The 14,407-nt window shown below is 34.7% G+C and overlaps 1 protein-coding gene across 1 annotated transcript in view; it reads left to right on the top strand.

The window, feature by feature from the left end:
* The window catches only part of LOC134233935 (cytoplasmic FMR1-interacting protein 2-like), a 50,067-nt gene that overhangs the window by 15,551 nt on the left and 20,109 nt on the right, over window positions 1–14,407 (top strand). The window contains exons 14-29 of the mRNA XM_062715996.1: window positions 286–368; window positions 498–571; window positions 678–774; window positions 882–958; window positions 1,067–1,175; window positions 1,261–1,380; window positions 1,500–1,699; window positions 1,820–1,907; window positions 1,993–2,136; window positions 2,230–2,320; window positions 2,546–2,676; window positions 3,511–3,589; window positions 3,922–4,037; window positions 4,133–4,371; window positions 4,554–4,701; window positions 7,725–7,889. Of these exons, the coding sequence (XP_062571980.1) occupies window positions 286–368; window positions 498–571; window positions 678–774; window positions 882–958; window positions 1,067–1,175; window positions 1,261–1,380; window positions 1,500–1,699; window positions 1,820–1,907; window positions 1,993–2,136; window positions 2,230–2,320; window positions 2,546–2,676; window positions 3,511–3,589; window positions 3,922–4,037; window positions 4,133–4,371; window positions 4,554–4,701; window positions 7,725–7,889 (1,961 nt within the window). The remainder of the gene's footprint in view (window positions 1–285; window positions 369–497; window positions 572–677; window positions 775–881; window positions 959–1,066; window positions 1,176–1,260; window positions 1,381–1,499; window positions 1,700–1,819; window positions 1,908–1,992; window positions 2,137–2,229; window positions 2,321–2,545; window positions 2,677–3,510; window positions 3,590–3,921; window positions 4,038–4,132; window positions 4,372–4,553; window positions 4,702–7,724; window positions 7,890–14,407) is intronic.

Raw genomic sequence — 14,407 nt, 5'->3', positions numbered from 1 at the left:
TGTTTGGCTTCTGTTTCTTTTATCTCTGTAAAAAAGTCAAAACTCTGCCTGAAAGTCTTAAACTTGGCACACAGCAACTAATTTTGCCTGAAGAGAAATTCTAAGACAATGCATGCCACGGCTCATTTATGATTTCAAGTTGATACATAGAATAGATGTAGATTCACTTTCTTAATTCTTTTTACAACAAATATAAAATCTGCCTAATCCAACATTTGTCTAAAAAATTGGTTGTTTTTGAAAGACGAGACACAACGTACCTAAGTGATACTTTTTGGACTTCAGAATCCCTACATGCCTGTGGTGATCTTTCTCAGTTGTGGTTCAGAGAATACTTCCTGGAGATGACCATGGGTCAAAGAATACAGGTTATCCCAATGATCAGTCATTACAATAAATGTAGTAGCCATTTCTGTAACAAAAAATACTGCTATTAGAAACCGATATATTTTATTTAGAAGACGTGAAATATAAAACGAGGAACTTACTTTTTTCAGTTTCCCATTGATATGTCAATGCCTTGGATTCTTACAGACCATATCCTGGAAACCAAAGATCCTTCAATGATGGAGTAAGATGTAGAACATTTTAAATATAGAACAAGTGAAATTTCAATTCAGGCTGACGGTGAACGTAATATGTCTTTTTTAAACCCTACTAAAGGATCTGTTTTGTAGGTATATTTTGTATCCACTTGATTTATACAACGACAGTGGTCAATACGCCATCATGAAATTTCACAGACAATTTCTGTATGACGAAGTCGAAGCAGAGGTTTGTTACTCACTGAATACAAAAGTAATTGCCGAACAGATTGAATGTTAGTCTTTCACTATTTCAAGAATGCTTTAAAATACTCATGTAATTCATTTTTTTCCCAGGTAAATTTGTGCTTTGATCAGTTTGTCTATAAACTGAGCGAACAGATTTTTGCTTACTACAAACATCTAGCTGGCAGGTAAGTTTTATCTTTAAAGCTGTACTGAAATAATTAAGATTTGCAAACAAAAAATCTTAGAAAAAAATTAACCAGGTATTCTTAAAAAATTATTTCCTTGAATTAAAGCATAATGTTGGACAAGACTTTCCGTGCAGAGTGTGCCAAAAAAGGACACAAAATCCCGTACCCCACAGCCAACAGGTACCATACCCTGTTAAAACAACGGAAAGTACAGGTAATTCTATCATATGAAAATATCAAGAACGTCTCTTTGAATTTAGTGTACAATGTAATGATAACTTGGACGTCCTTTCGTTAAGATCCTGGGTCGGTCCATTGATCTCAAACACTTAATTGGCCAACGAATCAACACTTCCCTTCAGAGAGCCCTGGACATTGCTATATCCAGGTTCGAGGCTAGCGATTTAACAGGAATCTTGGTAAATGCTAATACTGTACAAATTTAACATGAATTTTAAGAAAAACTTCTTCAGCGACTATGTATCGAAAAAAAAGTTGTTGCAAAATCCTTAAATTATGTGTATGTTAATTGCTCTAGGAACTTGAGAAGCTGATCGAGTGTAATAGATTGGCTCATAAAATGATGAGAGACTTTATTCCATTGGATAGTTTTGATAACATGCTGCATGAAGCCGATAACAGGGTCACTAGTCCGTTTGGACGCATCACTCTCCATGTGTTCTGGGAAATAAGTTATGATTTCTTAACGCATTATTGTTATAACGCCGCAACGAATAGGTAAGTATTGTAAAGCAACAGTTCGACCTGTTTAAAAATTACAATTCGCAACACAATCTTTTGTTTTCCTTCCTTTTTCTTATTATTTTTTTTGTTTGTTATCTTTTTATGTGCTTGAAGATTTATAAAGGCCACCCTTTTGATTGCTGATCAGTGTGAACGTGAGAAAGCACCTAGTTCCTCTCACACTTTAACCTGGGGATCGAAGGTATAACCATGATACACACTGATTATTCATCCTCATAATTTGCTGCTTTTACCAAGTTCAGCCAAGTCTTTTTTATTTTTTGTAGGAATTATCTGTGGCATTTGGAAGCATTTTCAAACCATATCAAGGTTTTATAGGTTTACCTCACTTCCAGTCTATCTGTCGTCTCCTTGGTTACCAAGGAATATCCCTTGTGATAGAGGAAATAGTCAAGGTTGTTGAAACTAATGTAAGTACTAATTACGGTACTTGAATCAAAATTATCTCAAGCTCACCAAAAGTCGAGTAATAAACTAACAGGTGCTTTCTCTGCTTGCTGTAGTTGAAGGGTACATTGATGGATTACGTTCAGACATTGCTCTCTGGGATGCCTCCAGTCTGTAAACTACAGTTGTACGCGTACGGATCCCCAGGTAATACATTATATCATAAATAGTTAAAATTAGTCAGTGTTTTTCCTTCCTTGATTTTTTCATGAAATTCTGAAATTTTGACAGCGTCAGGTTTTGTTATACGATCGACTACATCCAAAATTTATATATCAGTGCTTTAATGACGAAGATAGAAGAGTTCTTAGAATTTGCACAGTTAAAATTTCTTTACACATCTAATGTTCCTCTATAATTTTCTTTTTGTAGCTATCATGGAATATTATCATGAAATGCTGTCTGGTGTTATTCAGTACCCAGATTTGCGCACAGATGTTTTTCAAAGTTTCCGTGAAATCGGCAATGCCATACTTTTAACTTTGCTGATGGAACAATCATTGGTATATTTTTAAAAAACTGAAACTTTTGAAATTGAAATATATTACCGATACATGTAAACTTAGTCAATGGCTTGACTGATTTTTCTTAATGACCTTGACTATGATTTCAAATCACCAGATCACTTTCATTTGATTGATTTCTTGGATATTTGAATCTATTATCAGCAAGTATTTCTCAAAAAGAAAAGATACCACAGAGTATGACACATCTGTTTCATATTTGGATATTTTACTTGACAATAATAGTAATCTAACAACCAAGCTCTATGATGAACGTGATGACATTAACTTTTCTATGGTCAAATTCCCTTACTTATGCAGCAATATACTTTCATCACCTGCATACGGTGTGTACATATCTCTATTGATTAGATACGCAAGAGCATGCTGTATGTATATAATTTACAAAAAATTATTGACAAACAAGTTGATGAAACAAGAATATGAAAAAGCCATATATTACGTTCTACAGTCGATACAATGACCTTGTCAGCAAATACAATTTATCATTGAGTCAAATACTGACTGACGTGTTTCATACTAATTGTTAGTCTATTATTTATACACACTGTATTGACAACGGATTTTTCCGTCATTTCCCGATCGTGACAAGGAGCACACGGCGGATGTGACCGGTCGGCAGGGGATGCTCACTCCTCCATGGTACCTGATCCCACCTCTGATGTTTTGGAGGTCCGTGTTTGCTCTGCTCCTATTTTGTATTGTTTTATGGACTTTTGGTCTGGAATACAGTTCGTTATATCCATATGTTTCAAATTCAAACATAGTTAACTTCTATGTCAAAGATTTACCGTTTTATATTGATTACTCAAGGTTCAGGAAGAGATATTAGACTTGAAACAAGCTGCTCCTTTCCAGAATATTATTCCCAAACCGTTTGTTCCAATTAAAGGTAAAATAATTCTTTATAGAATTAAGGACGCATATAATGTAGTATAATATGAGGCAGCTAATTAATTTAATAAAATTTGCAATTAAATACAAGGTACTTACGTTTAATTTGTTTAAAGAGCAGTAGTACAAGTACTTTCATATACCTTAATGAAAATTAGGTAAGATTAAAAAGTTAAAATTCTCAGCTTGGCCGAAAAAACAATTTTCCATCGCTATTTCATGATACTCATGGTTTTGAAAATGCAGCAAATTAGTTAAAAATAATCCAATTTTGGGTATCTCTATCTCACCGACGACACGTTACATGTAAACAACTTCATTGTTTTACAGAGGGAGATGATCGGAAACAAAAGGAGCAGGAACTAAGAGAAAAGTTAAAGGAGTTAGAGAACAAGTACTCCTCCCAACAGATTGTCCCGGTCATCAACAGGCTCGGGAGTTCTCAGGTGACCATTTAATTAGGTTATTATATCTGATGTTCAGATCTTTACTTCTTCGACTAATTTGCATTCAATTTTAATTTTTTGATTTTTTTATGCAGCAAAAACTGCTGGTTGCTTCAAGTGATTTATTGACCAAGGAACGGCTGTGTTGCGGTCTGTCCATGTTTGAAGTTGTCCTCAACAAGATAAAGGGATTCTTAGACAGTGATATATGGCATGGGCAACATCCAAAAAATGGAGTGATAAATATAGATGAGTGTACAGAGTTCCACCGACTCTGGAGCGCCATACAGTTCGTGTACTGTATGCCAGTCAGGGAAAACGAGTACTCGGTCGAGTAAGAGGAAAATATATGTAACACATCTCAAATAGATATCACGATTACCTCTTATTTGGTCCCCAACACCAATTTTCTTGATAAATATTATATTTAAATAACTTTTCTGCTGGAAAAGAGTTCCCGGAATGACATAAATTGCTATCATTGAGTTATAAAATATGGCATACTTATTTACATAGAGAATTATTTGGAGAGGGTCTGAACTGGGCCGGGTGCGCTCTTATTGTCCTGTTGTCACAGCAACGTAGATTCGAGGCTTTAGATTTTTGTTACCATCTCCTCAAAGTAAACCGTGTGGATAAGAAAGACGGCAACGTGAAAGGCCATGTAAGTCGTCAGTTACACATTTAAAATTATAAATTACTATCCTAAGCAAATAAAAGAGACCGATTTAAATCTACATGAGTATTCATTTTATATACAAAAATGGGGAAAAGAACGTTTGTTGTACCGAAAAAACTATATGTTACTATAGCATTTGCTTTTCTCATTGAAGTTCATTATCGACGTCAACTACCAAACAAAATGCAAAATAAAATGTTTATACGTATATTGCTATGCAACCTATACATGTATAATGAAATATTTGAGATAACCAACAGCATTCAGGCTTAAAAGTCAATTAAACAATACAAAATTGGAGCAGAGCAAACAAGGACCTTCAAAAAATCAGAGTTAGGTTGGATCAGGTACCATGGTGGAGTGAACATACCCTGCCGACCGGTCACACCCGCCGTGTGCTCCTTGTCATGATCGGAAAATAGCGAAAAGATCTGTCGACAATTCAGTGTGAATATAATGACATAACAATTGGAATGAAAAATGTCAGTCGGCATTTGACTAAAAAATAAATTGCATTTGCTTAACATAGAACTTACAAAATGATGATTATTAACGAGACTGCTGATATTCTGTTTCAGCAATTTTGCCTACCTCGTTTTAGAAATTGTTCATACATACGCATGCTCTTATGTATCATATCAACTGAGAGATATAAACCCCGTATGAAGGTAATGAAAGTATATTGCTGCAAGTAAGAGAAGTTGGTGATGTTAAAGTTAAAGTTATCAAGTTTATCATAAAGCTTGGTAGTTAGGTTACCATTAATGTCTTTTTTCAAGTAAAATATCGAAATAAGGAACAGATGTGTCAGACTCTGTGGTATAATGTAGATTAAAATATGAGTTCAACTATCGGTCCAAGGATACAAATCAAGTTTACTAATAAATCACAAAGGTTAAATTTCTTTTTAAGAAAGTACACCTGACATTTAACTTCCAATAGGTTGCAAATATTAGTTTGATTTTAATGGCTTTTGTGAAGATTTTTAGCTCACCTCAACGAAGTTGGGGGAGCTTATGTAATACCCTCGGCGTCGGCGTCGGTGTCGGCGTCGGCGTCGGCGTCCACGTCGGCGTCGGCGTCCCAGGTTAAGGTTAAGTTTTTTGGAGCAGTTTTCTTTTTAAGTACTTCTATGTCCTGTATTGATTAGACATGCATCGAAGATGGTTCTAGTGTGTTTCATTGTACCAGTCAAAGTTTCAGATGCTGCAATTTCAGCAAAGAAATGACCAGGTTAATGTTTTTGGAGCAGGTTAACATTTTTGGTGCAGTTTTTGGTGTAGGTTTCATTTCCAAGTAACTATAATCCCTATGTTGACCAAACTTGCATGGATGATACATCTAAGGATGGATACTACCGGGCTTGCTTCGGATGCTGAATCTGACCTACATTTTCCGGTTGAGTGAACAGGTTAAAGTTTTTGGTGCAGGTTTCATTTCCAAGTAACTATAAGCCCTACGTTGACCAAACTTGCATGGATGATACATCTAAGGATGGATACTACCGGGCTTGCTTCGGATGCTGAATCTGACCTACATTTTCCGGTTGAGTGAACAGGTTTAAGTTTTTGGTGCAGGTCTCATTTCCAAGTAACTATAAGCCCTATGTTGACCAAACTTGCATGGATGATACATCTAAGGATGCATACTACCGGGCTTGCTTCGGATGCTGAATCTGACCTACATTTTGCGGTTGAGTGAACAGGCTAAAGTTTTTGGTGCAGGTTTCATTTCCAAGTAACTATAAGCCCTATGTTGACCAAACTTGCATGGATGATACATCTAAGGATGCACACTACCAGGCTTGCTTCGGATGCTGAATCTGACCTACATTTTGCGGTTGAGTGAACAGGTTAAAGTTTTCATCAAGAGATGAAAATTCTCAAATTTGCTTCAGATGCTGGATTTTGATTACATTTTCATGAAGAAGAACTAGTTTAAATTGTTTATGTAGGTCTATTTCAAAGTATCAGATCAAAATTGCTTAAATATTTTCATTTTTGGAATGTACACTTTTTGTTGGTTAATTGTGTGACTTTGACTTACTTAAAGACAACATTCGTTGAGGTGAGCTCTGTAATCTCTGATTACCTATGTTTATTAATATAAATATCTATGAAAATCAAACAAAAAAGATGAGCACTTTGCCATAGTTACCTCTGGTGAAAAGAAGAAAGCACTTGCTGTGGCATCAACTCGACATTTGGATAATATTGACGACGTATTGTCAATTAACAATGGTAATTACCATTCTTATGTCGATACGATATATCCTGGTGAGCTTGAGATAAAAGATACCACGGAGTATGACACGTCTGTTTCATATTTGGATATTTTTCTTGAAAAAGACATTAATAATAATCAAACAACCAAGCTCTATGATAAATGTGATTACTTTAACTTCTCTATCGTCAACTTCCCTTACTTATGCAGCAATATACCTTCAACACCTGCAAACGGAGTTGAGTCAGTTGATTCGATTCGCAAGAGCATGCTCTACGTATGTACAATTTCTAAAACGACGTAAATTACTGACAATCAAGTTTATGAAACAAGAGATTTAGCAGTCTCGTTAAAAGTCATCATTTTGCAAGTTCTGCGGTCGACACAATGACCTTGTCAGCAAATACAATTTATCATTGAGTCAAATGCTGACTGACGTTTTTCATACTAATTGTTAGCCTATTATTTATACTGAATTGACGACGGATAAAGCTGTTATTTCCTAATCATGACAAGGAGCACACGGCGGCTCTGACCGGTTGGCAGGGGAAGCTCACTCCTCCATGGCACCTGATCCCACCTCTGATGTTTTGGAGGTAAGTGTTTTGTCTGCTCCTGTTTGTTATAGTCTTATAGACTTCTGATCTTGAATACTGTTCGTTATCTCCATATGATTCATTTTCTCAAAAAAAAATATCTATTCATCAATATTATAATGTAAATGTGCGTTCTTCCACCAAATAAATTTAAGATCTACAACGTTAAATGTCTTGTTTTATTTTTAGCAACTTTCAAAAGTGACAAGTCGCATAAGAAGATTTGAGATATTAAACAACCAGATCTTTGCAATTTTCAACAAATACCTGAAAACAAACGAAAATCCAGAGGCAGTTCTGGAGAACATCAGATGCTTCTCTCCACCGATCCACCAGTCCTGTGCCACAGAAATATGAATGTACAATGATTTTGTTGTTAATTTATCTGGAAATATTATACACATTTTCTTTTTACTCTGAAATTTTATATTACGTATATTTTAAAAAAATTGTTTTATTATTTGTTCTCAGAATCACATATGTTTAAACGAGTATGGTATATTTATGTGTTCTGGAATCCCCCCGATTTGCATAGTATTTAAAGACTATTATTATTTTTTTCTTTTTTTGTATATTGATGCTAGTTATATTTTATTTGTTTTATGATCAGTTTATTAAAAAAACATAATTTAATAAAATTCATTATACGATGTATAATGTATTGGAGTCAGAAAAAAAGTTGTTATACATTTTTATGTAAAATGTATGCATCAACACATTAGTGGTAGATATTACTTGGTAAGGATCACTTCATTATAAATAGGGACCTGACCTATAGGACCGGGCTTGGTTTTATTCTCTACAAAAAGCTTGTCGATTTCCGTTCTGATTAATGACATTAGGCTGAATACATATAACAATTTGTTTTTCCTAAATCTTTATTTCAGTGAGAAGAGATAGGAGGAACCCTTTTTATTGATTTTCTGAGTTTGTTATCTCCAAATGTAATAATTGATATTTACTTCTCATTGTGCATAAAGGTAATGTCTACTGTCTCTGAAATTCTATTCTTTATGTCTAGGCTATTTATCCGTGGATATAATAAAAACTTGTCATTAATGTGTGCAAAATGAAATCCAAGGGAGTGCATTTACTGAAATATGTAGCCCAAATCAATGTGATTAAATTCTAAGGAATATATACAATTGAAATTCATCGCAGCTCAATAATCCCAAGAATACCCGTATTGAGTAACACACAGTGAGTTATTCTTGTCCTCGGAGAAAGTATGCTTATACGCTCTGTTACAACTGACAACTGTACATTGGATTTTTACGCACTTTGATATCTCTTTAAAAAAATGGGCATGCATAAGGGATAGAAAATTGAAGGAAAAATACACAAGTCTATAAAAAAATTAAAATTGTCTTTGAAAAGGCGAAATTTAAAACTTTATAAGTGTTGTACCAGGTGGATTCGAACCCCCGACTTAAAAAAGAGAGTATCCAAGGTATAAAAATTCAGCACACATATCAACTGAGATAGTCTGGCAATAAGAATAAATGGCATAAATCTAAAGCAGATTAAGAAAATCTGGTTTCCTTATTTTTTGTAGGTTTTTTGTGAATTTCGATGAGGTGCCCCTACTTATCTTAAATTATTCCTTACATCCTAACCTATCAAAATATCACAATTCTGATTTTTGCCCTGATGGACTTCAAGAAAATTCATGCAAAAATCAACGCTTTAAAGGACAAAATGGTGTTTGCAACTTTGGAGGTTTATTGTAAAGTTGTAAATAATAAATTTTAGGTATAAAGTACAAATTTCAAAAATTTAGACATATATACGGTAGAAAACAAGAAATAAAGATTTATTTTTAAGGTCAGACGAGACGTTCCTCAAAATCGGTTTTGTATATCTTCGTAATATATGAAAAGTATTGAAAATTTTAATAACATTCTGATGTCTAAACCAGTTTCTAAACGTTTTTAAAAAGTACAAACTCTTAAAAATTTGAAATTGGAAAATTATTTTTCTTCCCCAATGGATTATATAAGAAAAACTACCCCTGGTATCTTGCAGAAATGCCTGGTAAGGTACCTCAATTTTTTGTGAGTAAACATGTTTAAGTAGCAACACTTCAATGACAAACTCTAAGAAAAATTTATCTATTATTATTAAGGAACGTCTCGTCTGTCCTTAAATGTCACTTTTTCCGGGAAATTGTTCTCTCCTATAGGTCAATTCTTTTGTTAAAGCGAATACATCCTTTTATGTTAACGCCCCCACTTGCCGGTGGAGAGCTGCAAATTTTGTCCTATACTCGGCACTGAGGGCCATTGAGCAGGGAGGGATCTTTTTCGCGCCAGCACCTACTGCGACACGGGACCTCGGTTTATACGGTCTCATCCGAAGGACAGGTCTGTCTCCGCGTCCCATGGGACTATTTTAAAAACTCCTTACTTTGCGACTCTAGAGCAGACGCTCTGTTACAATGCACTTTGAAAAATTACGCACTTTGAAAAAAAAATTCAAAGTGCGTTAAATTTGGGACCAAATCAACGCACCTTAAAAAAATAAAATTTCTTTTCAAAGTGCGTTAATATCGACCATATTAACGCACTTTGAAAAAATATGCATGGCTTGGTCAATATTCTTACAAATCTTGGGTATGATAAATAACTGAACCTGTTTGATAACTCTTTGGTGATGAGGTCACTTAAATTCAGGATGTGAAAGTGAGCGATTTTGATTTTTCCATACTTTGAAAATTCTATCTTTCTTAAATGTTTACTTAAGTTTTGCAGTTTGCATGCATTTTATATGTAAACTAAAATTTATTGAAAGTTTTCAACGCCATACCAGTTATGCAAATACATATATTTGGGTGTAGCATTATTTGGTACCGGGAGGGTGGTTCTAACTCAAATGTTTTGCAAAGATATATAGGCATTGAAAATCGGGGCTTGCCTTTGAGGGGGGTGTCCACTTTCAATTTGTTACCGATGACTATGTACAATGTATATAGAAAAAAAAGAGTTGGGCTGAGAGACCTTCTACTCGCTTCTCCTAGTTCCCAATGAGGTTAATGAATACATGTAAATTAAAATGTTTTTCGAAAGATACATGCTGTTATATCCATGTTCATAGTATACTTTTTTGTATGTTATGGATAAAATACTTCTTAAACTTAAACTTAATCTATACATGTATAATTGATAAAAGTTTATTCTCTCAATTACTAAAATCTAAGTATAGAGTTTTTTGTTTTATACACATTTTTTTCAAAGTGCGTTATATGTCCCAAGGTAAAAAATGTTTATGTACACTCTTAACGCATTTTGAAATATTTTTTTCAAAGTGCGTTGAGTGTGTTCCAAATTTAACGCACTTTGAAAATTTTTTTCAAAGTGCGTTGATTTTGTCCCAATTTTAACGCACTTTGAAAATCTTTTTCAAAGTGCGTTGCCACAACGCTCTAACCAAATATTACTTTAATTTGGTGGTGCGTTAGCAATTTTGTCTGGTGTATAATGGCCTTACAATAAGTATGAAAAACGTCAGTCAGCATTTCATAATTTATAAGTTTTATTTGCTGACGGGTCATTGTATCCACCATAGAACTCACAAAAAGATGACTGCCGAACGGTCACACTCGCCTTGTGCTCCTTGTCGTGATCGGGAAAACAGGAAAATCCATATGAAATTCAGTGTGCGAATAATAACCTAAACACTAGTATGAAATAATAGATTGTGTGTTGGTCATTGTGTCGACCGTAGAACGTACGAAAAAATGACTTTAAACGAGTATGTTGATATTTTTGTATCATCAACTTGTTTGTTAATACCATGCCCCGTTTTAAAAATGCGCATATGAAGATTATATGCTCTTGCTCATGAGAGAATCAACTGTGAGACGTAAACATCATGTGCAGATGATCAGGGTACATGTATTTTAGTTTAGTTAAAGAATTATAATATCCCTGCTTAAAGTGCGGGAGGATATATAAATGAGTATTGATTGAACAGCAGGTAAAAATGGTCTTAGTTCTTAGAGATCAAAAACAATATGGTATATATTTGTAGTTTTACAAAGACATGTATTTTAACCTTAAGGTACTGTGCACACTAAATGATACCCCCGCCCCCCATATGATGATAATGACAGAGTCCTCGTTTTGCTCTCGGGGACCTGAAATAAGTGTCAGATCAAAACCTAAAATAGAAGGTGCACAATGGTATTACAGTGGTAAAGAATCAGTGTTATAAGAAGAGGAGTTGTGGATATGGATACCCCAAATGGATACCCCAAAGCGTTACAGAAGGATGGACGCACAGCTAGACGGATATCCGATCACTATATACCCTCCCACTTTTCAGGCGGGCTATATCTAAAAGAGACTACAGATCGAGTACAAAATTGAAGAACAATAAAATGGGGAAATGAAAGGGGAAGAAGGAAAGGGCTCAGAACTACATGTATATCTGTATACATGTCTTTTCAGTCTGCATATTGCACATTAATACTTGTTACATTTCACTTTCTAAAATCTATAAGTGATATTTATAAAATTATCAACTTGGTCAAAAAATAATATATACACTTAACAAAACTTCTAAGTGTTCACTCTAATAAATATATTTATTTAAAAACTATTTTATAGAATGGTATGATACCCGGTATTTTCAAATTATTACAGTAAATGAGTCTTCTCTTTACTGTAATAGTCTTTTCTTTGAAAGAAAATCAAATATCACCGATAAAAAAAACAATGTTCCGTGACGAAGCTTAAAAACAATAAATCTGTACTTTTTGGCACGTGCTTTGTGTAATTAGCATCTTTTTGTGATCATTGTCAATTTTTTTAAAAACTGGTTTCACAAAAAAACACAAAACATTGGCAAAATGACCATTGAGAAAGAAGGGAGAGCCGTTGGAATGTTGATATCTGGATCATCCTTAGGTTGCATCACGTTTTACTCACTTTTATTTTAGTTTAAAATTGTTCTTGATGTTACTTTTAAATATGAACAACACAAGTATCAAAACCCATTTAAACACATTTTTCTATAGGCTGTGTGTCATTTTCATCGCCAGTTTATCACAATTTGAAAGCTTTGAACAAAATTTAACCAAACCGGAAGTGAACTTGATCTTCGTCTGAGGCCAAGGTTTCGCGTCACACCAGGTTACAGAGTGTTAAATTGTCTTGAAACAGTTTTAGAAACAAAAAAACAAAAAACAATTTCGGTCGTATGAAATATTATGAAAATGATAAGAATTCGGTGCTCGTGGCAGTCTAATATATCACAAGCAGTCTGAATCATCCTTAATAAAGCGGTTCACTCACCTGCTAAACACCCAAGGATATTCACCAAAACTTGGCAAAAGGCCTCTCTGTGATGATGCACTCTCAAATCTCCGGGTCTGATTCCCGTTTAACATATTTGGATATTATAAGGAATGTGAAAGCCCCCCCCCCCCCCAATTTCAACGGTTTGGAAAGATCTAGGCAGTAGGTGTGGCAGCAGATGGGTCAATCTCTATTCAGGGGTACATGGTATCCAATGGGAGGGGTGATCTTACTCCATAGAGATTATTTTGTGTGAATTTTTATTTTGAGGGTACATCATTTCCTTGACACTGTGCTTAAAGTTCTGATGAGATACTTACATGAAATTTACTCAACATCGAACTGAAATATGCATCATTAACCATGAATTAAAAAAAAATTATTATATGCCTTTGTTCTTTAAACTTAAAAAAATGTTAGGTGAACACTTAGAAGTTTGGTTCAGTGTATTTTCTCTATGAAACAGACAATGATAATCAGATAATATCGACAAGGGTATCAGGAGTATCAGGCTCTGTGGTATTTTAACTCACCTGAGCTGAAAGCTCAAGTGAACTTTTCTGATCACATTTTGTCTGGCGTCCGTCCGTCTAGCTGTCTGTCCGTCTGTCTGTAATCTTTTCACATTTTCGACTTCTTCTCCAGAACCATTGGCCAATTTCAACCAAACTTGCCACAAAGCATCTAAGGATGATAGAATTCAAGTTTGTTCAAATGATGGGCCACACCCTTATTGTATCTTGTATCTTTTTGTAATTGATGTATAGAGGGCCCTGGGGAAGAATAGTGCATGCACTAACCAGGTTACCTTCTTTAAATAAAGTTTTATTATTATTATTATTATTATTATTCAAGGGGAGATAATTCAGAAAAAGTGAAAATTTGGTGGCATGTTTTAAAATCTTCTCCTCAGGAACAACTATGCCAGGAAAGCTGAAACTTATGGGGAAACATCCTCAGGTAATGTGGATTCAAATTTGTTTAAATCATGACCCCTGGGGTTAGGGCGAGGCCACAATGGCCGATCAAAGTTATACATAGAAATACATAGAAAAAATCTTTAAAAATCTTCTTCTCAAGAATAGCAAAACCATGATTAGTCATATTTATATGGAAGCATCCTCAGGTAGTGTAGATTCAATTTTTTTTTTTAAATCATGACCCCGGGGGTAGGGCTGGGCCAAAATGGCCGATCTAGGTTTAAGCTAAGCCATGATTGGTCATATTTTAGTGGGGCGGGGGGGGGGGGCACAATATAAGTTCAAATGTAAAGGGCAATAAACCACAGGTAGTCAAAGAAATATGCAAGCATCCTTAGTTAATGTAGATTCAAGTTTGTTCAAATCATACCATCTTCCCTTTAAGGATTGGTTGGGACCACTTTTGGGTTTAAACTTTTCAATGATAAACTGATTTCTGCTTTTTTCTTAGACACAGTGCTTAAGTGAGCGATGTGGCCCATGGGACTCTTTGAATTCATTGAGGTAAATCGTATCGACGTACTGTCGTATGAATGGAATTAATATTGTTAATTGATTATATGTCGTCAACATATCTGCGAGTAAATGTTAAATT

Source organism: Saccostrea cucullata, unplaced genomic scaffold (assembly GCF_032062105.1).
Source record: "Saccostrea cucullata isolate Sc308-1 unplaced genomic scaffold, CSIRO_AGI_Scuc_v1 ctg226, whole genome shotgun sequence".
NCBI classification, from domain to species: Eukaryota; Metazoa; Mollusca; class Bivalvia; order Ostreida; family Ostreidae; genus Saccostrea; species Saccostrea cuccullata.
The sequence above is the reverse complement of the archived record's forward strand: the minus strand, read 5'-3'. Positions and strand labels throughout refer to the sequence as shown.